Raw genomic sequence first — 22,662 nt, forward strand, 5'->3', positions numbered from 1 at the left:
GCAGGAGTTGGCCTCATGCTTAAACTGATAAAGTCAACAAAGATGGACTTTGCTATTATGTGCTCCATGTAGCCTAAATCCAGACAGGTAAAATGTAGTTTACAACAGGGCCACACACCGGAATCATGTGTCCCTCACAAGCAGAACTCAGATTTGTGCACCACAGAAATGAGACCAAGAAACACAAACCATAAAAATAAAATGCATGGAATGGCACAGAACTAGCACTGCAATCCTGAGTACCATCCCTTAGAAGCAAATTATAGTTAAACTGGACTTACTTTAGACTACATATAGCTAATATGCAGCAAACCAGTTAAATATACTTGAATGTCAACTCAAGGAATACACGTACAAATAAAAGAGTAAATGAGGGAGACAGAATGAGTTTTTTAGGTTTAATGCACAATGACAAAAAGAGCATTATGGAGCTTTTGTTAAACAAAGTTTGAGATAGATTCATTTCAAAACTAAGGTTTGTAGAACTAACTCTAACCTTGAACTAAACATGTGGACACAACTTCCCAGCAGTTACTATAAATCTCATCAAAAGGCAGGGAAGGACATACCTTGAACAAAATATATGTTCTTAAAAAGGGAATATACTTCATTCATAGAAACTCCCTTACATACAGAAGTAATTGAGCAATGAAATGTACAAAATTTAAATTCTGTAAACATTGCTTTTGTGTAAAAAAATATAGCCTTCTTATAAACTGTTATAATAAAAATAGCATTAATTTTTAAAGCATTTAAATTGAAATGTTTACAAAAGTATACACAAAATAAAGAAGCCATGTCAGTCATGCTAAAACCAGTCCCTATCATTAGAAGGTTTTTGAAAAGATGGCTATGAAAGCCCAAGTTATCTGGACCATATTATCATAATGGATAAATCAATTGGTATCAACAATGGTTACCCAATAGCTTTGGCTGGTAGTCATATTTTGACTTGTCCTTTTCAAATGTTTCTTCTACCTTACATGTATCTTCCAGAAAAGTGATATATTTGGTAAAATTTCATAAGAAAAATAGGGCGGACACACCCAGTGAAGCAGGGATGATGAAAATTACAGTCCAACACATGTGGACAGCACCAGGTTACAGAAGGCTGCCCTACAGGGACTTGCTCTTACTTTCATGGTCTTGCAAGGCCTACAGTAGTAGAAGTCCACTATTGGCTTGCAGTATACCTCAAGCTAGAAGACTTCATATGTACAGAGGCATTAATCCTGTTACTTCAAGATAGCAAGTCCCTCATCTTGTCAGGGCAGTTTTTAAGATGATGGTTGTGTGACAACAAATATGTGTATATGATTCCAAATACTGGAGAAGAACTTGGATCCTTTTCCATTCCAGGGGAATGCTATGATGCAATCCATACATTAGGACAGGCCTACTCCAATTACTTAGGCCTAGAGAAACACAAAGTAACATGACTGAAAGAAAACATGCTGGGGTTTGGGAATTATAGCATAGTTTGAAGAAGTAGGATAGGCATTCTATTTATACTACATTAGTGTCAGAGAGATGTGTATTTGTAACAGGATGACCCAAGACACATGCTTTCATAATTTTACAATTTTTAGGTATTGGATTTCATTATTAAGGCTTTTTAACAGTGTAACATATTAGGGGGGAAATCTCTATAGAGTATAGATTGTAGCACATATAAAACTAAAGCCCAGTTCTTACTATATACTTAAATTTATACGATACGCTTGAGAATTTACTCTTGAGCATTTAAGTCCTGTCAAATCCAACACCAGAACAACTAAATCAGCAGCCTCAGGTATCACAGAGAGGTTCATTGTTCAGTAATCATGTCCCAGTTTGAACTCCTCTAGGAAAGGCTACAGCCTATCATGGGCAGTAAGGTAAAGGCAAAGAACTCGTGCTTTAGGAACTAATGACACAAGGGCATGATTATTGGAACAGTATCAGTTTTTAAGGATAACCCCTAAAGATAAATAATTTCATTACCAAATGTCCCAAGCTTCCCACTAACAAAAGAGAAGGCAAAAGAGAATGGAAATTACAAAATTCTTCCTACTCTTCTTTTTGGGTGGGCGGGCACTTCAAATATGGCACCTCCCTTAAGGCAAAAGCATTTACTATCATGGGTTGCATGCCCAATTGTTTATTTATTTATTTGGGATATTTATATGCTGTCCTTTGCAAAAGCCTCAAGACGGCTTATTGTCATATATGTGTGTGACCAGCTCACCATGGCTGTTAGCTTGTGTCAGTTCACTTGACACGCAGATTCTGCTCTTCTCCCTCCATTAGTAGTGCAGACAGTTTTGCACACTCCTTCACCGTGGAAGACGGCAGCTGATTCTTGGTAACATCATAGCAAGGCTCTATGATCTTAATTCTCCTGATAGCAAGATGTCCCTTTGGTTCATGAGATGTGTAGTTTGAGAAACATCAAGGACACTAACAGAGTACCAGCCAGGCTGCCTGAGCTGCTCACAGCCCCACTCAATGCCATTTTAAAAGGAAAGAAGAAATCATATGGAAGTTTCCAGTAGACTCTGGGCTGACCACGTGGCGGCTCTGGCCTTTTGGTAACATCTGTGAAGGAAGCCGCAGTTGTCAAAGACAAAACGTTTGTATATATGCCAAGGGACTGGAAGGAAAAAAACACAAAATATCATGTCTCACAGAATTTTGTTTTAGTTCTTCTCTTATATCCAAGCTTTGGGGCAGTTGGGAACAACAGTGGAGAGAAATGTAGGAGAAAATTTCTCCACTTTCCTCTTAGCTGACCATAAATCAAAACTTTAATTTCTTTTAGTTTAGAAAAAGAGAGTCCTGAGACAGTTGCATAGGGAGACGGTACATTAAAAGAAGTGGCGTGTCATGAATATTATTCCTTGCTATTGCTCAGAATGGTGGCACAAGCTACTTTACAACAAAGAAAACTGAAAACTATTTATTTTCCTTGCTATCACCTTCCCACTAATAAAATTGTCCTCTCTGGAGAAGCGGGAATTTGCAGAAGGAAAGTAGGCAGAGCATAATTAATATCCCCCCATACCTTAGCCAAAACATTCTGACATGCATTTGCAAAATTCTTCTATCCTCTGTTTTGTTTCCATTAGCTGTGAGTCTGAAAGCTACTTGCTTCCCTCATGAGCATTACAGTGGCAATTGATGGTACTTTACTAAATGAAGAACAAAGCTCTTGAAGTATAGAACTTTTGGTCTAAGCAGATTAAGTTACATACCATAGATAAGAGTTATATTCATCTTCCCCAAGATCTCCTCTAGACTTAAGTAGATTCCTCCATTTTTCTCCCCAATGTTTTCCTAAAATGCTAGTTAAGTAGTAGGATTTCTGATTTGCCATTGTGATTGTTTTTCCTTTTTAAACACTTTAAAAATAGGAGTGAGCTAAATGAGGAAGTTGTGTGATGGTAAACCATGCCTGAGTGTTATATGCATAAGCCACATCAAACCTTGGGCTTGCATTCTCTTTCTTCCCATTTCCTCCTCTGGCATGTATTAGAGAGGGTGACAGGAACCATCCACTTCCAGCTTTAAATCTAATCACAGTTCCTTATTGCATCTAAACCCAGGGCTCTCTTGTTACTTAAAACTGTAAGCAATCAAGCCAGGATCATAAAGCACATTTTAAACTAACAAAAGTTTAAACAAACCAGAGTTCTTGAGTTTGGATGTAACAGCAAATTTTGTTTAGTTTTAAGACACAATAAAAGCTTTTGATCTCCTCCTCCAGCACACAGAAGAGAGGGGAATTGAAGTAGCTAAGACTCATTGTGGCTCATGTATGCAGTACATTTTATATTCTAGCTAAGACTCATTGTGGCTCATGTATGCAGTACATTTTATATTCTATCTAGACAGGTCCAAAGCAACTAAGAAAACAAACCTTTCGAGGCTTGCAGCGATAATAGTACCGTCCTCCTAACACTTGAATTTCTGGGTTAGACAGGAGGCCCACGTGGGCCCAAATCACCTGAATCTCCAGGGACAAGGGAACCATACAGTCAATGCCCTATAGAGAAATTTAAAAATTAAGTAAGAGTAATCTCAAAGAGCAGTAATTCTGTTGGGTAATTAACAGATTAACTGTGGTAAAAAGAAGATCCATGATTATTTCAGCATCTGTGTCTAACCACTGAGGAAAATGGGAAGAGACAGTTGGTATACATGGGGATTCAGAATGTGAAATCAGCAGTTCTCCTTCAATTGGGAGGAACAACAGAAAATAGAGCAGGGCATTTGGCCCAGTTAAGACATTTTTATGGGTGCAGTAGGAATTATACATGTGCTACTGGCCTTGGCAAAACACAATATGCTCCTGCTTCACAAAGCTGAAAGAAAGAGTTCTCCTAAAGAGTAAATGTTATCATCTTATCCTTCACATGCTGTGGGACAGCTTACAAGGGGAAGCCAGAGACATAGCAGCCTGCTGTCTTTCTGTGTTACCTGGATGTGGCATCTGTGGGTGAAGATGCTGTTCCATTCTCCAGGATGGCCTGAGACAGCATTACCAGTTATTGCCAAGCTCCCTGGGCTCTGTCCTCCCTGGAAGACTTCATATAGCAGTTCCTGCAGATGTGTACAGTTTGCTTCCTGCAGCTTAAAGGGTACACTGTAACCAAGACAGAACAGAGAGAGTACATGTGTATGTTGTTTCAGGGTAACCTAAATCATACAGAAACACATGAAATAGCAGTGACATTTAATTGGCCTTGCTATATTAAATTCTTTTAAAACAAAGGTTTTACAAGTTATTTCATTTATGCATTGAGAAAATGGGGCAAGAAAAGCACAAAATGAGGACACTAAGATGCTGTCCTGAGCTAAAGACATTCAGAATTCAAGTGAATGAATCCCAAACATTACAGAAGTTGAACCTTTGTGGAATATTAATAAATCAGGATGTAATGAAGGCACAACTTGCAATGGGGAACAAGAAAATAAACCCTTGCAAAATTAATTAGTTCATGCACTAAACAGGAAACAATCCTGCTTTGTTATATTTAACTGTGAACCCTGAACAAGTGTGCAAACACGTAAGAGGATATGAAGAGCATTACCTGAACTGGCAGACTGTTATCATATTCTCTCCAAACCGTACTTTGTACCTCTCGGTTACTGAACACTGGCCATTGTCCTGATTCTGTAAAACGGTTACCTGAGGAAAGAGCAGTGTCAAGAAGAAAACTAGCCACTCTTAAGTTTTGTGGAGAGAAAATAACTGCAGCAACAGTATTTTAGCTTCTATACATATTGATTTTTTTAAAACATCTCTTTTCCTAGGGGTCTGGAGTAGGTATTAGTTAAGATAACCTGTTTTAGTTCAATGAAGAAAAAAACCCAAGTCCCCCACTATTTTAGCCTCCATGACTGAAAGAAGCGCAAATATGAAATACTCCACAATGCTTTGTCCCATTAAAGAGAGTTCTCTGCTGCTGATTAAGTGTCACACGTAAGAAGTAAAAAAGAACAGCACTGTCAGTTGGTCAATTTTAGGCACTGTATCAGGACATTTAAGAAATAGCATTTCCCATGCACAAACCTGACATACTTATAATTCCTTGTTGGTTCCATCTCATTGGCAACATCTTAATAAACTAACCAGGCTCTTCATACTTATCTGCTGTGAATAATTACTTTGCTTATTTTGCCTACTATCAAGCTTTAATTGAATTGTCACAGACAGTACTACCTGTACTTCACTCTACACTCCCCCACCCCCATATGCGTGTGCATCCCTCTTGAATAACACTTCATGATCTGATCAGCTCAACTCTAGTTTATGACAGCTTGTGCCATAGTAGGTCTGTTAGTCTATAAGGTGCCAGGAGCCTATTGTTTTTTCTGCAACAAGCTAACACAGCCATTCCTCTAGAAGTTTATATTAATCTGGTACTCCATAACATAATTAAGAGGGAGCTTCACATTCTGCAGTGCTGGTCCCATCCTCACCTAATAGCAACAGTTATGAACAGGGACCACAAATGAAGCCCTATGAGAGTGTGAAAGCACTGGGCATGTTTAGCCTCCAGAAGACAAGACTAAAGGGAAATATGTTAGTAAGTCTGCCACAAAGAGGAAGACCAGCACAACAATGGAACCAATTTCCTAGGGAGGTTGTAGGCTCTCCCACACTAGAGGCTTTCAAGATGCAACTGGACAGTCATCTGAAAGGGATGGTTTAACTTGGGAGTCCTGCACTGAGCACAGGGTTGGACCTGACGGCCCTCTGGCCCTTTCAACTGTATTGTTCTATGATTCTATGAATGGTGACAGCCACATGATTTTTCCAGTGGGCTCAAAAACTGAAAAAACAGAAAGATGCAGCAATAGACTTGATTTGCATATCACCCACTGAACTGCAGTTATTGGATGGCTAAAAGTATGTAGACCTCAAAAGAGAAGAAAAAATCCAGGCATAGAAAGTAAGGAATCATGAGTGCATAAGCATCATTTAGAAAAGCTTTTAATAAAGAACTGAGATCAGTTGACCTAGCAACACAGTATAGCTATTTTTCCTCACTGCAGATAAGGACTGAAAAAGGAAGAAAAGTGAGCTTTCTTAGTCTCATTTGCAGGTTAAAATGGGAAACTGTTGCTTGAGCTTTGAACATTAATTCTAGGCTTGGCTCTCACAGGACAGTGTCACTTCCTTACAAACATTCAGTAATCCAAAATACAGCACAAGGAGAAATCAAAACCCTTCATTTGGTTTTCTTAGGGCATATCACTAAGATCTCTGTAACATACAACTGTCAACTGGGTGGGCAACCTATGACCCCTGGGAAAATTTCAGAAGTCCTCTGGAAGAAGCAATTTGTCCCTTTCTTGGCGAGTAACTGTGTGAGAAGGAAGAAGAGCAGAAAGAAAGAGAAAATAGTTATAGAATGAGAAAAGGGGTTACCCACTTGCTTTGGGCCCTGTCTACTACTGGCTGGCTCGATCTATCCTATTAAGGAGCTGAAATACATTGAGTGTGTGTATTCAAAGGTGTGTGTGTGTGGGGTGGGGGGTTGTCACTTCTGCCAGCGATCAAATATAGACCACCATGTTGCCTAACAGAATCTCTGGCCAAACTCACAGAACTGGTCTCAGATTCCCCCAGACTGTTAATCCTGGGGGATTTCAATGTTGCTTTTGAGTCCAGTTTGTGTCTGTTGCTGCCCAGGAATTCATGTCAACCATGATAGCCATGGGCCTGTCCAAGTTGGTCTCTGGACCCACACATTCTGCCAGGTGCACACTTGATATATTCAGCAGTAAACAGATGGTTTTGAAGACTGAGGTTTCTGCACCCTCAGTCTTGACTTGGTCAGATCATTACCTAGGCAAGCCTAAGACCACAGCCCCTTTTTGTACCCTGTAGAAATGATGGACCCATTAGAATGGTCCACCCACCGAAGACTTCCAGATCAAATAGGTTTCCAGTCAGCCCTAGGGGGTTCTTTGTCACTTCTGTCAGTGATCCTGTTGTGTCCCTAGTCACAAAATGGAATCAGGTGTTGATCAGGGCCCTAGACATATTGAAAACAAACACTGTACTAAGAAGGATACAGGCTGCTGGCTGCCATTGTGGAGAGCTATTAGTGGTGCTCCCATGATATAGCCAGGATTTCCACTTCTCCGTTTGGTGAAAGAAGGGATCCTACTCTGCAAGAGACAAATGGGGTGGGGGGGAATGATGCCAACCATATGATATTATCCTCTACATAATGCTGAAATGTAATAATTAGTAACACAATTAATATGCCAGAGATATAGGTACTGAGTCCACTAATACCAAAGCCAACAAATGCCCAAACTTTTGCTGCTGAAACTCTGACAATATTATCATTACATGAATTCCCTGCCTTTCTTCTTGCAAAGAACTCAAGGCAGCTTACACCTCTTCTCCATTTTCTCCTCACAACAGGTCTATGAGATAGATTAGGCTGAGAGTCTGTGACTGGCCCAAAGTTACTCAGTGGGTTTCCTTGCTGAGAGGGGACTGGAACCCAAGTCTCCTAAATCTCAGTCCAGCACTCTAACCATTAAGATACACTCATTTTTACAACAGTGCATTCAAATACTATACATTAGCCTAGAGGCAGCAACACAAATGCTGAAATGCAGCTGCTCCTGCATTCATTTACCAGACAGATGAATGAATGCAATGGAAGAATACTGTCCAGTTAGGAATCCCTCCATGAAAGTGGCAGCCATTAGAAGAAAACAATTGTAAGAAAAGATAAGAGAGCTTGAAAAGAACATAGGCTTCCACCATCTCCATAACATTTCTTCCACAGCATACACTCAATCCTTTCTCTAAGCACATATGGTTAAAATGTGTATGAAATGACCCTCTCAGAAGCCTCTTCTGAATTATGAGCAGCCAGCTCATTTCCGTACCATCAATACAGCAAGGCCCACAATGATGCGGACTTTTTCTCTCACTAGACAAAGCACAAGGAACAAAAAGATCCATCTGTACCCACCAGCCCCAACTTTGACACTACTCCCCAGTATAAGGAAGCATGAAAGAATAGATACTGACCCCAAAATGCAGAGAAAAGTGTTGCTGCAGTGTGACTCCTGGGTTCCCAGATATACTGACCAGTTTGAACTGGACGGAAACCTTCTGAATTCCATGGGTCCCATTGAACTCCACCTGATATACCACCTAGAAACATGACATGCCAGTCAGTGGCAGGCAGGGCATGAACTTGGGACAGACCTTGTCCCATCTGCACTCTCCTCTACTAACAAGGGGAGCATTTGCTGACCTAATGAGGTACCTCAGAAACAATGTTGTGGCAGGTCCTGCCATTCAGTGAAGGTGATGCAGGTTCTGAAACAGGGATTATGTTTACCTGGGGACACCAAAGCAGATTTTCAATTTTCAAAAATCATTTTGACCCCACATCTTTTCATAACCATACTAAAGCCCAGAATTCCCAGCTTGTATCCATATTGCACATACAGTGCCCACAACTGCTCCCCTGCTTGCAGCCTGATATTTCTGCCTGTTTTGATTCAAGTCTACTGCAAAATCACAGCAATGCATATGCAAACCAACATCCAAACCACATCTATTTGCATATATTTAGAACCCTGCTTCCCACCCAGTCAATTTACTGCGTTATTTCTTCTAGTGATCCTTTTGAGACACAAACTTCATAAAGAACTACATGCAACTTCGGGGGGGAGGGGGATCCTCATAACTCAGGAAGAAAAGGAATTACTATTATTGACATAACCTCACCTGTAAGGGTTGAAAAATAGTCATGTTGACTGGAACCTGTAAGGGAAAAGCCAGATATGCTTTGGTGTCTGTACAGAAACATACAATTTGCAAAGCTTTTATCTCAGTGTGACAACATTTATTACAATGTTGCCTCATGCAGGCATTATTTAGGAATTGCCATCCTTTTCCATAAGGCCAAATCTTATTAATGTCTGAAGCTGTCCAGCATGAATTCCAACTGTTTCCTCAACATTTTCAAGTTATTAAAAAGGAAAGAGAAGGCTTTTAAAAATCAATTCTACATTGGAGAGGCAGCACCAAAAGAGCTGCACTAGAAAAGATGGTCAATATTACACCAGAAGAGCAAGATAATACAGTCCACTGGAGACGAGTGATATGACACCTTCAGCACACTGAAATGATGGTAGTATGAAGCTGCATCCAGTGTAGGGTCAGTGGTACAACTCTTCACCAGGTCAGTAAAGATCCGAATACAGCTTGTGCTCTTACTCTCCAGGAAACCTATGAAATTAATAAGCCAAATAAGAGGAAGAAAAACAAGTAATAAATAGCAGGAGACCACAAGTACAATCAACAGGGGCAACCTGTATTGGTCTTAAAACAGGGCTTCCAGTAGCCAGGAGCCAGCATCATGTCACCTGGCTGTACCATATATGCTGTGTGTCAACCACAGGCTGGCTGAGTGAGCTCTCTGCCTCAAAGAGACAGTCTAGATTGTAGTACAAGTTTTCTCATCTTGCTGAATACTTCAGAAGCCTACAACAAAGATTCAATTTCTGTCTATCAGGCACTATAAAGCCCTAGCCCAGGGATGGCAAACCTTTTAGAGACAGAGTGCCCAAACTGCAACCCAAAACCCACTTATTTTTTTCCAAAGAGCCAACACTACAATAAAACCTGAAAACTGAGGTTTTAGTTTAGAAAAAACACCTCACAGTCAGTTCAAGCAAATATATATATATCTCCTTCATAATGCACTGACTGGCCATGCGAAAGCTCAGACAAGTCGCAGCTAATGAGTCGCGGCTTGTGACATCATCACCTGGTGCCGCTACTCCTTGCCAAGCATGCGCATGGCCCCTATGTGTGCTGTTACCTGACGCTTGACTGCTGGGGTGATGCTGGGGCGGCTTGACTCACATACAGAAAGAGAGGGCTCTGCTTGCCCGCTGTGGCATGCGTGCCATAGGTTCGCCACCATTGGACTAACCCTATCCTGGTGCACTCCCCTAACCCTTTATACCATAGAAAAGAGGGCGATTTTGAAAAAGCCTTCCTTGAGTAGATTTTTCTGCACAGCTCAACATTTCTGCCCATTCTAAACACACTCCAACCATCAAAATCATGCCAGGACACTTAATTTTTCTAAGCTTAACCCAATAATGGTGAACCTTTTGGAGATCGAGTGCCCAAACTGTAACCTAAACCCCACTTATTTATCGCAAAGTGCAAACACTACAATAAAACCTGAAAAATGAGGTTGTAGTTTAGAAAAAACAACTCACAGCCACTCCAAGCAAATACACACACACACACACACCCTTGGCAGCACTGTGCACTGACCGGCCATGCGAAAGCTTGCACGAGTCGCAGCTAATGAGTCGCGGCTTGTGACATCATTGCCTGGTGCCGCTACTCCTTTCCGAGCATGTGCATGGCCCCCATGTGCGCTGTTATCTGATGCTCAGCTGCTGGGGCGATGCCGGGGCGATGCCGGGGCGACTTGGCTTGCATGCCAACAGAGATGGCTGTGTGCGCCTGTTGTGGCACGCGTACCATAGGTTCGCCACCACTGCCCTAGCCTATATAACAACTTGCCTTACTAGAGAAGATCTCACCTGACCAAGCTTTTGCTCCTTTCTAGAGCCTGACCTCCTGGCTGGAATTGTTTTACTTACTAAAGTTCCCCGACAGGTTGTTTTTTTTTTAAACCCAAACAAATATCCACAAACTTGATGGTGGGAAGTAAATAGAGAGAAAAGTTACACACCTGCATAAGCTGTTCCAAATTTCCCCTCCATTTACTTTCAAAGCCATTACATTTGTGTACATTTCCTTCCATTTTCTTCTCAGTTTAAAAAAAAATCACAGATACTTGCAACTGGTTTTTCTTTTAATCCACTGAGGTAGCAAAATGAGATGCACCAATATGGGTGGCATATTTACTTACACCTTCCCCCACTCAAGGGGGCTGTATTCACTTCAACCCATGCAGCTTCCTTTTAAGGGTATTTTTAAAAATTGCTAAGGGAACCACAGTAAGGATCTCCAAAAATGAGCCACAAAAAGCTAAACAGTTAGTATCTCAAATTTCTGGCATAGCTAGAGTATTTTGAAAGTTCTGAAAGGGTAGAGGGCAATTGAAGTGTCAGTTCAACACTTAAAACCAAGAGGATCACATCACTAAGGGGAAAAAATTCTCAACCTTCCCTGCCCGCACAGTCTTTCTGTGCACTTACTCCCTCAGCTTTTACTCTCCATTTTCATCATTTGACACCTGAAATAGGCAAGGAAATTGACCAGCAAAGACTATACATATCAGAGATCCAAAAGAGTATACTTGTGAAAAAGCAACAAAAATAATAAAAATTATGGGCCCAACTGCACATTTCTGAAACACAGATTGTTTTTAAAGCCAGGGAACAAGCAACAGTCCTTCCAAAATGCCATATCAATATTTTTGGAAGGACAGCCACTGGTGAGATCACAAAAAAAGTAAGAGGCACAGGGATTTTTGCTGCTCTTCTCAAGCAGCTCTATAGTTGATTGTCACTACCTGTAATAAAATATGTCCCCTAGGTTCAGAAGACATGGTAAGACATTGCAGGCAAGAAAAACACTACAAGTCAAGGGTTCTCAGCATGGCTTATTCCAAAAGCCACCCCATGGTAAACACTCTTGATACCAGATGACACAACAATCCACTATGACTGGCTGTCCATGGTGGAATGTGCCTCTTTAAAAATAAAGTTAGGCTGTACCTTATGTTTGAATGTACACTGTGTTGCAGGTTACAGCAGAAAGGTTGCTTTGTAACTTGGGCCAATCTCTCCTTGTACCCAGTTAGCAAACAGTGAATAATCAAAAAGGGGGTTGTTTACTCCTAGTTCTTTGGAGCAGGACACAGGAAACCTGAATCTTAGTCACTTTTACAACCTCTCAGTGGCTAGCTACCAAGACAGGCAAAATCTGTGAATCACTGCTAACAACTATTCGGACTTTGCTGAAATCCCTATGCTCACCTGCAGGATTCTCATCAATGCAAAGTTGGCTGGTTCCCATGCCTACTGGTTGTTTGAGTACACTCAATACAGATGTTGAAGGAAAGTATGTCTGAATGGGGTCCCCCACCTGAAATGGAAACAGGAGAGATGAAAAAATCACATCCAGGACCACAGGATAAATATCAGTTTGACTTCATTAGACCTTTTCCACTATACTCATGAAGATGGGCCTTTGAACAAGCTTACATTGTAAACTACTAAGCAGGCTTCATCATCCCAGAAAATCAGAAGAAAGATAGAGACTGAAAGAGAAAATCTAATATTGAATACTTCTGTCTAGGGAATCTGAAGCGCTGAAGATGTTCAACTCCTATTAGTCCCAGCCAATGTGCCAATGCTCAGGCATGATGGAAGTTTCTGGCCAGTATCTGGGGATTCTGTAAAATAACCCATGGTGTTGTGCTGTATCAAATGACAACATTTTGCCAACCTAGTTCCCTCCTGATATTTTGGACCACAGCTCTCACTGTAGTAAGAGTTGTAGTGAACCACATCTGGAGGGCAACGGGTTGGCAAGGGCTGCTTTACTACTCACCCACCATCCTCTTCTTCCTCCTAAGCAGAACTTTACTGCTAGCTGAAAGTCAGCTTACCCGGTAAAAGGGAAATGGAGATGGCTGAACTTGCTCTACTGAGATAAATGATGATCCTCCATATTGTGCTGAAAGGGCTGCAAAGTTCTCTTTTGTAACCGCTTGTGGCTTCTCTAAATAATTCAGTCTTGCTGTATGTAGAAATGAGAAAAAAGTAAGCCCAACAGTAGCATCATTCACTTCATAAATCCATCAGTGGTAAACTACAGATACAACCAGTACTTTTTCAGGGCAAGTTATAAGACTAAGTGCTTGTTAGAAGTTTATCCTTCTGCCCCTTCCAAATGCTGAAAGGCGGCAGTTTTTCTGTGATACCCTGGTTATAAAACACCCTTCTCCAGAAGGCTTTCTTGGTGCCTCCTTTCCTTTCTTTTAGACATCAATTCATGATTTTTAAAATTATTTCATACACTGTAATGTTTTGCAATATAAAATAGTATTGTGAGGGTGCTGTCGGCTTAAACACTGGAATTCAAGTTTTACTTTGCTGTTTTAATAGTGAAACGGATAGTATGCCGATTTGGTTATTGCTTTTAAGTTGGTAATTATGCATTTTATTTTTTTAAAAATACACTGTTAAACACCCAAATTTAATTTTATAAAGAACATATATATGAATATTTTTATGACTCCATCCAATGTAGCTACCTGTAGCCACCTGAACTTAGAGGATTATGGACATCCAATGGAAGGCAGGAGAGTAATTTTAGTCATTAATAATATTAATTTAAAAATTGTTTCCCAGAATGAGTATTCAAGACAATTATAATAATTTAATATAATACAAACGCAGTATATTTGCAGTTGCTCAATCACCTGGCCAGAACCTATCCCATGAATAGATAAATGATATCCAATATTTTTATTAAGTTAATTCTGCCTTTCCATGGCAAATTATAACTTTGAGTGTCATTTTCTGGTACAAAGGCTGGATTAAAATAAAATAGTTATTTTATTTCTCACCATGGCAGTCCAAACTTTTTCCTTTGTACCAGAAGAGGTATCCATGTTGATCACCCAGCTTTTACTAAGAGGATCCTTGCAGCTACTAACATAGAACTCCCCAGAACCACTAAATTTCTGGGGATTTGATATTTAGTATATAAGGGCAAACTGTATTTCATAGTCTGTAAACTCTTTGATTCTGCTTATTGCCTTCTTTCACTATTCCTTAACAAAGTTTTAAGGAACTTTTGTGATTAAGTACAAGTTTCTCTGGCTCAGCTGCTACAAATTACTAAGCACTGTACTGAAGCAACAGCAGCCACTCAGTGCTTCTGCACAAATGTTGGGTAGTTCTGCTCTTCAGTAGAGTGCAAAAACCATGTAAGATTATTTGAGGAAATAGATAAGGGGAAAGCAGGTCTGCTAATAGCACCTTGTAACGTATTTTATGGTTTAGCAGAGAGCATCCACTCTTTCACTCTTCATAAAACATCAATTTCACACCAGCAAATTATTATAGTAAGGTAATACTGAAGTGTTTACAGAACAAGTATGCAGAACTGCATAGGTCAGGTCCTAGTCACTTTAGTAACAGAATGACATCCGATTTTATGAAGCAGATATTTGCAGCTGAATCAGCAAAACAGTGACCTTTTCAATTGCACTATGAGATTCATCTAACTGAATAAACCCATTAAGAGTCTATGCTTACTTCTGTGGCAAGCTGGATATAACGAGCAGGACAACAGTCAAGGACATGAAAATCAAAGGTATAGATCTGGATTCAGATTAAAATGCAATTCTATGCATGTCCATGCCCAATGAGTTCAATGGGGGTTATTTCTCAATCTCAATCAATCAATCAATCCTTTATTTGGTCATTGACCAGCCAATAAATAAAACTCAAATTCAATGGGGGTTATTTTCATGTAAGTCTGCATAGCATTGCAGTCTTAGTCATGCTTGCAGGCAGATGAGTCGTAACTGAATTAATTCCCATTGATTTCACTGGTCTTCTTAAATTAAAGCATAAAATAAATCTAGATCTAACAAAAGGAAACCAATACATTTTGTTTAGCTACTGGATTTTACTAATGCTTTAAATAAAGGGATACCTAAAAAAACCCAACCCCAATGTATTTGCATTTTACTGTCAGAAAAAAAAGGGGAATAGGAGAATGTTGAAGTTATAAAAAGCAGGGTTGACTATTCACACAAACTGAGAAAAACAATCTGTTGTATAATCTATTCAGAAATTCTGGAATTCATTTCACAAGATTTAAAAGGAAAAGCTACATAAACAAAAGGCTATGATACTCCTCTATCTTCAGCAAATGCTGAACAGCACATTTTACACTTATATTCCTGACATGGCTTCAGAGAAGAGTCTTTCATGAGAACAGCAACCATGAGATTGATCCAAACTTACAGTCATTTAGCTGGATACAGAAGAGCACTGTACATCCATCAGCAAGGATTTCAGTACGATAAGGAGTGTTATTTCGGAAAATGAGAGATTTTTCCAGACATATATGACTTGTAGCCCTAAGCAAAAATAAACAAAAACCAAAGAATCATACATTGTTTATGCAGACTCAAGTCTATTCCACACAGTTTTGTCCAACATATATGGCTAAATGCAACATATATGGCTAAATGCAACATATATGGCTAAAGACTCATTTACCGAATAGCCTTTTTTATATTCCTGGCAAACAATGAAGTGCAGTATTATAAATAATTAGAGAGCTGCTTTTCCTCCTGCTGATATTTTTGTGCTGTTTGTGATACAAGGAGACCATACAGAAGCCATACAAATCTGCTTAGTGTCAAAGTTACCTGGAAAAATCATAACATTCATTAAGTGTGTAGAATCTTACAGGTTTTAGTTTCATATTATAGAGTGGAAAACCACTTTTTCCTGTATGAACCTGCCTGTAATTTGTGATCATAATCAAAGGCCCTGCTACTTTATTCTACTACCGAGAAAGGCTAGGTTGATGGGAATTTGAGACAAAACTTTTTCTGTAGTGATATTCTGATTTTTGAACTATCTCTCCAGGAGACAAGATCAGCCCCCTCCTTATTATGCTTCAAACAAGCAATGGTGATGGTTCTGTTATTCTGACCTTTTAATAGTGCTCTTTAATTTTAATGCCAATCTCTACTTTGCATTAAGCACACTGTATTAAATACTTTTGGCTGCTTTGATTTTATCATCTATGCAATTTACCATTATTTTATGTGATTTGTATATTGCCTGGAGCAGTTATTAGGTGACAGGATGGTTAAAAATTTGAAGCTAGCTTACAATGACATACACAATTGAGCCAGCTAGCTCATTGCTATCTACTCACAGCCTTCACCCAACCTCTAGATGTTTTAGAATTCAATTCACATCAGCTCCAACCAGCGTGGCAAATTGTCAGGAAACTGGGAATTGAAATCTAAAACATGTGGCGGGCAGCAGGTTGGGTAAGTCTGCTCTATTGTGACTGGCACCAGCTGTCCAGTGGTGGATGACTTTTCCAGACCAGCTTCCCAATAACATTTTAGTCAAAGATGTCAGGGCTTGAATTGGGAACCTTGTGCATATAAAGCGTATGCCTTACTACCCAACCATAAGCCCTCCTGCAAATACATTTCCAAGAACAAACCAAGGCAGAAGTAATAGCAACCCAGAGAAAGCTCCTTTCCCCCTTTCCATATATTCATAGAAAAGAGAAAGGAATTCTTCCAGTTCTCTGATGCAGTCCAAGCGACACAGTTTCCAAACCTACCAGCCATACTCAGAACACATACTTGAATAACACATAGGAAACGTCAGAGAGGAATCTGCTAAAACTCACATGATTATTTGCAAAAAGCATATCTCTGTCACTCCTTCCAGAACTCTTTTGTACAAGCAATCAAGTCTCTCCTCTCCCAAAAGTCTAGACTTCACTGTTGCCAGATTAATTGGCTCTTCAATCTAGTTGCTACCCTAAAGTACATGTGGATCAAAAGTGCACACACGCAAACACCAAGCAGAGGAAAGTCAAACTTGCTCACTCCTTTCTGGTTCCACAGCCTACCCACTTAATAGCGATTACATAAACTTATTTCACCTGATGCTGCCTGGAAGACAGAAGGAAAAGGGGCACTCGGGGCTGTTCAGGTTGCATTCCGACCCACAGCTAGAATCGCAGCAGCAGTTGAGGTCACAAAAGCCTGGGTGCAGGTCGCACGAGCAAATTGGCAGCAGTCCTGCTTTTTGTCGGGTGGGGAGACAAGAGTGAACGGAAAAGAGGATAAGGGATCAAGAGGGCCGGAAAGGCCGTGAGCCATGAAAAGGGCTCAGTAACGTATCCCCAAAGCGGGGGAGGGTAACAACATCGACTGCCCCGAGCCATCGACAGCCTCTCCCTCACCGTTTCGAGGCCCGAGGCTCTCCGCGCTCTGGTTTTCGGTCGTCTCGCTGGGAGCCGTCGCGTTCGTAGGAAAGTCGTCTGCTCTGAGAGTGCCGTTTTCAATCTCCAGTTCAGCCTTCGCCGACCCCAGCACCGACAGCCGGAGAAAGAGCAACAAAGCGAGGAGCGGCTCCGTCGCGGCCATAACGGACGCATTTCTTCGTTGCTAAGAGATCGGCGTCGCAGCCTCACAACGCGCGAGCGCAGAATGAGCACGTCACGATCCCAACTGCAGCGGAGCTAGGAAGGAGTTGCATTTACGAAGCAGAGATAGGAAGAGCCGTTGGAGTCGTCACTTCCGGTCTCGATACTTTCTCCCGCCCGTGTGGCGCCTTGAGGGAGAGCTGCATGTGGAGAAAAAAGGAGCAATCAGCCTTTGTGCTTGAGTGGCCGAGGTTCTTCAGAAGTAGTGACAACAAAGGCAGCTGTTCATGTGCTGTCCAACTCCGGCCTTACTTTGTGCGAAATACGTACCGTCGGAATGTGAAAACACTGAAATGCAACGTACCTGCCTGCAAGAATGGCGCATAAGGAGTTTGCATGCAATTAGGTGCTTAATTTCGGTGGATGAAATCATAGGGGGAAGGGGTAATCTAGAGAGAATGATTTTATGCTGCCATTGAAGGGTTGTTTATAATGGGGAAATTCGTTTAGAAATACAAGCAGCCTCGCTTCTAACTTGCAGTCTTCTAACTTGCAGTCTTAATGGCTACATTGTTCGGTTGTTAGACCCAACAATGTAGCGTTCTCTCAGCTACTGCCCATCTCCCAGCCTGAATTAGGGGCTTTGTTGGCGTTAGCAGAGTGTTGTTAAGTGTCACAAAGCTTCTAAAGACACTGTTTATGAAGTCCTGCTTATAGTAGTTTCACTGAAATGAATGGAAGTTAGAGTAATTGAATAAAATCTACAGGAAATGAATCCGGAATTAAAGCATGTCCTATCTTCGCTGTTACTTTTTGTTTGGCCAGGGTGGATTTCTGTCACAGCTAAGATTAAATCCTGGATTTCTGTGTTGATTTATATGGGCAGTTCCAATTTCTGCTCTAAGGTTTTTACTGTAAATTTGGCAGTACTGCAACTAGAAAGTATCATTAATGTACTTGGAAAATGCAGACTGACTTTCCCCAATCTGAGGTCACCCAAATGTGCTGGACCTCAGCTCATATTGTCCTTCAGCCAGTGAGTCCGCATCTAAAAGGCATCAGTTAGGGAAGGCTGCTATAGTGCGTGCATGCGTGTGTAAAGGGGATATGTAGGGAAAAGACACATGTATTTCAAAGCAACAACTACTACAATGCTTTGCAGCCTGGAGCTAGAGTTGAGCTTCTGGAAAAAGCGGGGGGGGGGGGGAAGCAAAGGACCATGAGGACTCCATAGACAAGAGTAGGCAACCACTTATAGGCACCACTGTTCTACCAGACATCTTTCTTTCCTGTCAGGGAAGGCACTCAACCTTGGTAGGCTCCCCCTTCCACTTTTTAAAAATTAACATTTTCTAACTGGCAGCTGGGATTGCTGTGAAATAGGTTTCTTTTAGTGCTGAAAACTGGCTTCGAAGGAGTTGTTTATTGTGCTTCGAAGGAGTTGTTTATTGTTTATTCAGACCCCACCTCTTCCTTTTACTTAGCCATTTGGGTGGAAGTATTTGTATTTTCCCATTCCTGCCATGGTAGCTATTTTGTAATGGCTCCTGGGACAGTTTCTCAAATTGCCATGTGGGCCCATAGTCCCAACATTTGCCTACCCCTTGGAGAAAGAATGAGGAGGAAAGATAATGCAAGTGAAAAGAGTATAATTCAAAGACCAAATGGCATGAGTTCATTTCTTTCTTCTCAGAAATGCAGACTATGGTAAGAGGAATTCTAAGAGAAGTCATGCTTTCCCGGGGTAGGGATATGCTAGCTTCAGTGTTGTGGAACAGCTAAAAAAATACTACAAGAAAAAATTTTAGCCATACTGATCATGAGTTAATGTTTATATTTAATAATTTCATGTAAAAAAAGAAATCATCTTACTGGGTTGTCTCCTGTTTGATATGACAGTTGTCTGACTTGGTTTGCCACCATCAGCTCCACTAGGGGTCACCAACACTTAAGTCTAAACTTCTGTGTACCGGCTGTTTCATTCCAGTTCTGTGACACCAATGGGTGGATATTTTAAAATATGCAAACCCTATTAACTGAAGGGCAAAGATACTCTGGCTTGTTAACTACAATCTGTGGGATTATGATCGAACACGTCTAAGTCAGACTCCTCCCTAAATGTAACAATAGTTGTGATAGTCGACCTAGTTGGTATGAGGGGAACTGCAGGTTCACACATGGGGTATATGTGCTTGGCTGAGGAGTTAATGGGGCAAAGCCTCTGGTTTGTTAGAATGTGTTCTGTATTTTTATGGAGAGAAGTCCTGCTGTGTCAATATGGCATTGCTACTGTTCTTGCACAATCAACTAGAACTCAATTTCTAGGATTTTAAAAGTATTCCTTGTTTCACTTTTAAAGCCACAGTCATATCATTTTGACCTTGAAAGGTATGTTACACATACATGAGTTAATGAAGCACAGTAGAGGGAGCTCTGTGAACCATGAAGGTGTAGCTGAAATTGCATTTCCCATGAACTCCCCAGGTGGTCTTAGATAAGGCCTCAACTTCTGTTTGTTGTGCACAGTCTTAGTAGTGGATTGTTGTAAATATTACTGAGATTACGTATGTGAACTGTTTTGAACCCTCTAAGAAAATATGCAGCAGTATTAAGTAATTAAAACAAGGGATTATTTTATTTCATTCTGTTGCCTGCAGTGTTTAGTTGTGACTCCAGCTACTTTGTTGAAAGTACAGCCTGTGCAAAAAGCTGGTGTCCAGCTGGTGTTCATCTTTAGGCAGAGTGAAGCGGATGCCTCAAGCAGCAGTTGCTGAGGGATGGATGGTAATAGCCAGGAGCTGGAAGGCAGAGCTGTGTACCCGTTAAGCTAGCCTGTTGTCCTCAGCTGCAATAGAAAAAATAGTCCCATCACCAAAGTTGAACTAAGTTTCAGCCCTTAGTCTGGTTGGATTTTGTAAACGGGATGGGATAGGTGATTGTGGCAGATGATGTCTGCCTGGTCTGCAGCATGGCTGGTAATAAGGAAGTGCCAGTGCTGCATTTCTACAAGTCCTAGATTTACTACATCACTGATTCTCTCTCTCTCTCTCTCTCTCTCTCTCTCTCTCTCTCTCTCTCTCTCTCGCACGCAGACTGGGTGGGTGGGTTTGCCCAACACAGCAGCCCACACTGCAGCACAAACCCACCACGTGTCGTCTGGGTTGTTTTCCCCGGGTGCCCACAATATGCCTGACAGATGATCAGGCACATGGTGGGTTCCTGGGCACTCCCTCCCACTTTGGTTCTCCTGCAGGTATCCCAGAGGGAATACCAAAGTTTTTCTCCCTCCATGATCACAAGCTGAAAGCCAAGCTGCAGGTTTTGCTGGCCACCCCAAAGTGCTGCTTGGGGAATTTGTTATGGCTCTCACTGGCAGTCCTCTGTTAGCCATTTGTCAAGAGATGGATGAGGTTTTTGCCACATGAATTAGTGGCGAGGTAGCTTGACCCATGATGCGTCATGTTGCCTGGGTTAGAATGATATGTCAAGCCATCATCAGTCTAACAACTTCTAATGGTTTATAAGCTAAATGATGATGTGACTGCCTTGCTTACAGTTATGGTCACTGCACCCAAAAAAAGACATGGTAGAGTAGGAAAAAGTATTAAAAGTGGTAGCTCAGATGATCAGGGGGTTACAACAGCTGACATTGTTTAGTTTAGAAAAACGGGCAAGTAAGGGGAGAGATGATAGAGATATGCTGAATTGTGCATATTGTGAGGAAAGTGCAGAGGGAGACATTTTTAGATGCTAGAGCCCTGAGTCATCCCATTTTTACTGCAGGTAAGTTGGCTGAATTAGCCTTAATATGGGGGTTACCAAACTTTGGCCTTTCAAAATACACAGAACCTGGGGAGGGGGCATGATTCAGTGTTGCAGTATTTAAGAGCAGAGACTTAAGTCTGGCAACTTGATTTAATCTAAAAATCTACAAAGGAAACCTGATATTGGATCCCAGATGCCTGGCACAGAATCTCTGAGGTGTGTAGGATAAGCAGAGCCCGAGTCATAATGTATATGAACAAGTAAATGAGATTTTTTTGTACAGACAGACTTGCAGCTGGCATTCATAACTACAACACACATTTTTGTGTTTTGGGCAGCACTCTGCTTTGCAGTGACACCAGCTCACTGACATCCAGCAGCAGCTACCTGGCAGTTCAGACCCTTGAGACCCTGAATCTGAGATGTTGGATTCAGTGATAATTTATCAGTTTTACTCTGATGTTCTTTGTGTGTCTTCCAATATTTTCTTATGCTTTTTGGTATTATTACCACTTTGGCTTTGTGGTCTTAGTAGATGTTTCCATAGCTTTATGAAAAATGACTTTATCACATCACCTATTTTAAAGCAGTATTTCAGGAGGACTGGATAATCTATTTATGCCAGGGTGCAGAGCATCAGCTTCCAGCTCCCAATCTGGTTCTCCTGGGGTCACCAGAAAGGCACACCACTTTCTTCCAAGCACCTGATCATGTAGTGGTTCCCTGGCTTTTCTGCAGTTCCTCCTCTTTTTAAATTTCATTTGTTGTTGTTCAGCTGTTCAGTTGCACCCAACTATAAGTGATCCTATGGGCGAAATCTTGCCACATTTTCAATCCTGTGTCACCTCTTTCAGCTGAATTATGGTTTGGCCCGCATCTTCTTTGATGGAGTCTAAGTACCTCACTCTTTGGCAACCTGGTTTTCTCTTGCCGCTGAGCATTCCAAGTTTCATATCTTTTTCTAATGAGTTTGATTGTATAACGTGGCCAAAATACATGAGTCTCAGCTTTGTTATCTGGCTGACCAAGGACATATCTAGTTTAATATGCTCTAGCACCTGCTTGTTTGCCACTCCCGCTGTCCATGGAATGCGCAGGATCCTCCATCAGCACCACAGCTCAAATAAGTTAATTTTCCTCTTGTCTAAACTTTTTCATTGTCCAACTTTCACGACCGTAGGTTGCTATAGGAAAAACAGTCACTCAAGCCGATCTGCACTTGGTTG

General features: G+C 41.1%; 1 protein-coding gene across 1 annotated transcript; it reads right to left on the bottom strand.

The window, feature by feature from the left end:
* Positions 1 to 384: 384 nt before the first annotated feature.
* Positions 385 to 17,689, bottom strand: TCTN3 (tectonic family member 3). The gene is made up of 14 exons (XM_044436162.1): positions 17,489 to 17,689; positions 17,186 to 17,324; positions 15,508 to 15,623; positions 13,134 to 13,264; positions 12,499 to 12,607; positions 9,639 to 9,757; positions 9,254 to 9,289; positions 8,787 to 8,861; positions 8,546 to 8,671; positions 7,567 to 7,662; positions 5,073 to 5,170; positions 4,459 to 4,624; positions 3,899 to 4,024; positions 385 to 2,632 (listed from the first exon to the last, which is right to left on the bottom strand). Exons 1-14 carry the CDS (start codon positions 17,670 to 17,672, stop codon positions 2,405 to 2,407), a joined length of 1,749 nt encoding a protein of 582 aa, XP_044292097.1. The 5' UTR covers positions 17,673 to 17,689; the 3' UTR covers positions 385 to 2,404.
* Between the last annotated feature and the right edge of the window lie 4,973 nt (positions 17,690 to 22,662).

Source organism: Varanus komodoensis, unplaced genomic scaffold (assembly GCF_004798865.1).
Source record: "Varanus komodoensis strain SLA01 unplaced genomic scaffold, ASM479886v1 scaffold1, whole genome shotgun sequence".
Taxonomy (NCBI): domain Eukaryota; kingdom Metazoa; phylum Chordata; class Lepidosauria; order Squamata; family Varanidae; genus Varanus; species Varanus komodoensis.